We start from the raw sequence: 837 nt of genomic DNA, 5'->3' as shown, positions 1-837 counted from the left end.
GCCCTCCTATCAAATGGTTTATTTTCTTGTAAACCCTAATTTTTACTAACTCATAGCAATTATAATACAGCACTTATTTAGCCACCTAGATATGCTGTTAAGAACTCACAAAGGGTAGCATAGTATAATTCAGTAGATGATATAATAAACGTTACAATTAATGCTGTATAGTATAATGATTATATTTCAGGGCAAGAAAGATAGATTTTCTGGGATAACTGTTTCATCTGAAGATGAACCAACAACAGCACAAGAGTTTGAAACTGTTTTACAAGGTAAGTGTGTCTGCTCATCTTTGTGTGATTATCATTTGCTTATTGTCCTTCATTCTTGATGTTCTGTGTGACACATGACATTCAGTAGATTTTCTTTGGCAGATACTAATATACTAAATTGTCTTTTAGCATCTTTAAGCCACTGGGCAAAGGAGAAGATCAGAGGTGTGTGGTTTAGAGTTCATCTTCAGAATGCTGAATGGGTTCCAATACTTGCAAAGGTAAGTGTTATATAAGTAAAGCTTAAACACTTGGCAATTTATTGTCATTATTTTTTCCTTTATATTCTTCAAAGTTAATCTTCCTGTTTGTTTAGTCTTGTTTACAATTTTTTTTTTTTAAGAAAAGAATGAAATCATCAAGAAATAGAGCTTTTACATTCTTGATACTTTATGAAATAGAAAAATATATATTTGGAGAGTTATTTCCCATTTATTTTGAGACATTTATAATTACATGTTTTTTCTAGCATGGTTTTACATATCATCACGCTCAGCCACAATTTGTCATGATGGTGAAGTGGTTGGCTGTAAATGAACCAAATAACATACCCAGGTAAATG

The 837-nt window shown here is 31.4% G+C and overlaps 1 protein-coding gene across 1 annotated transcript in view; it reads left to right on the top strand.

Moving 5' to 3' along the window:
- LOC119587884 (nudix hydrolase 2-like) overlaps positions 1-837 on the top strand; it is an 8,938-nt gene that overhangs the window by 6,602 nt on the left and 1,499 nt on the right. Inside the window, 3 exon segments of the mRNA XM_037936591.1 lie at positions 191-275; positions 405-496; positions 745-830. Of these exon segments, the coding sequence (XP_037792519.1) occupies positions 191-275; positions 405-496; positions 745-830 (263 nt within the window).

Source organism: Penaeus monodon, chromosome 23 (assembly GCF_015228065.2).
Source record: "Penaeus monodon isolate SGIC_2016 chromosome 23, NSTDA_Pmon_1, whole genome shotgun sequence".
Taxonomy (NCBI): Eukaryota; Metazoa; Arthropoda; class Malacostraca; order Decapoda; family Penaeidae; genus Penaeus; species Penaeus monodon.
This window is presented reverse-complemented; position numbering and strand designations above follow the sequence as displayed.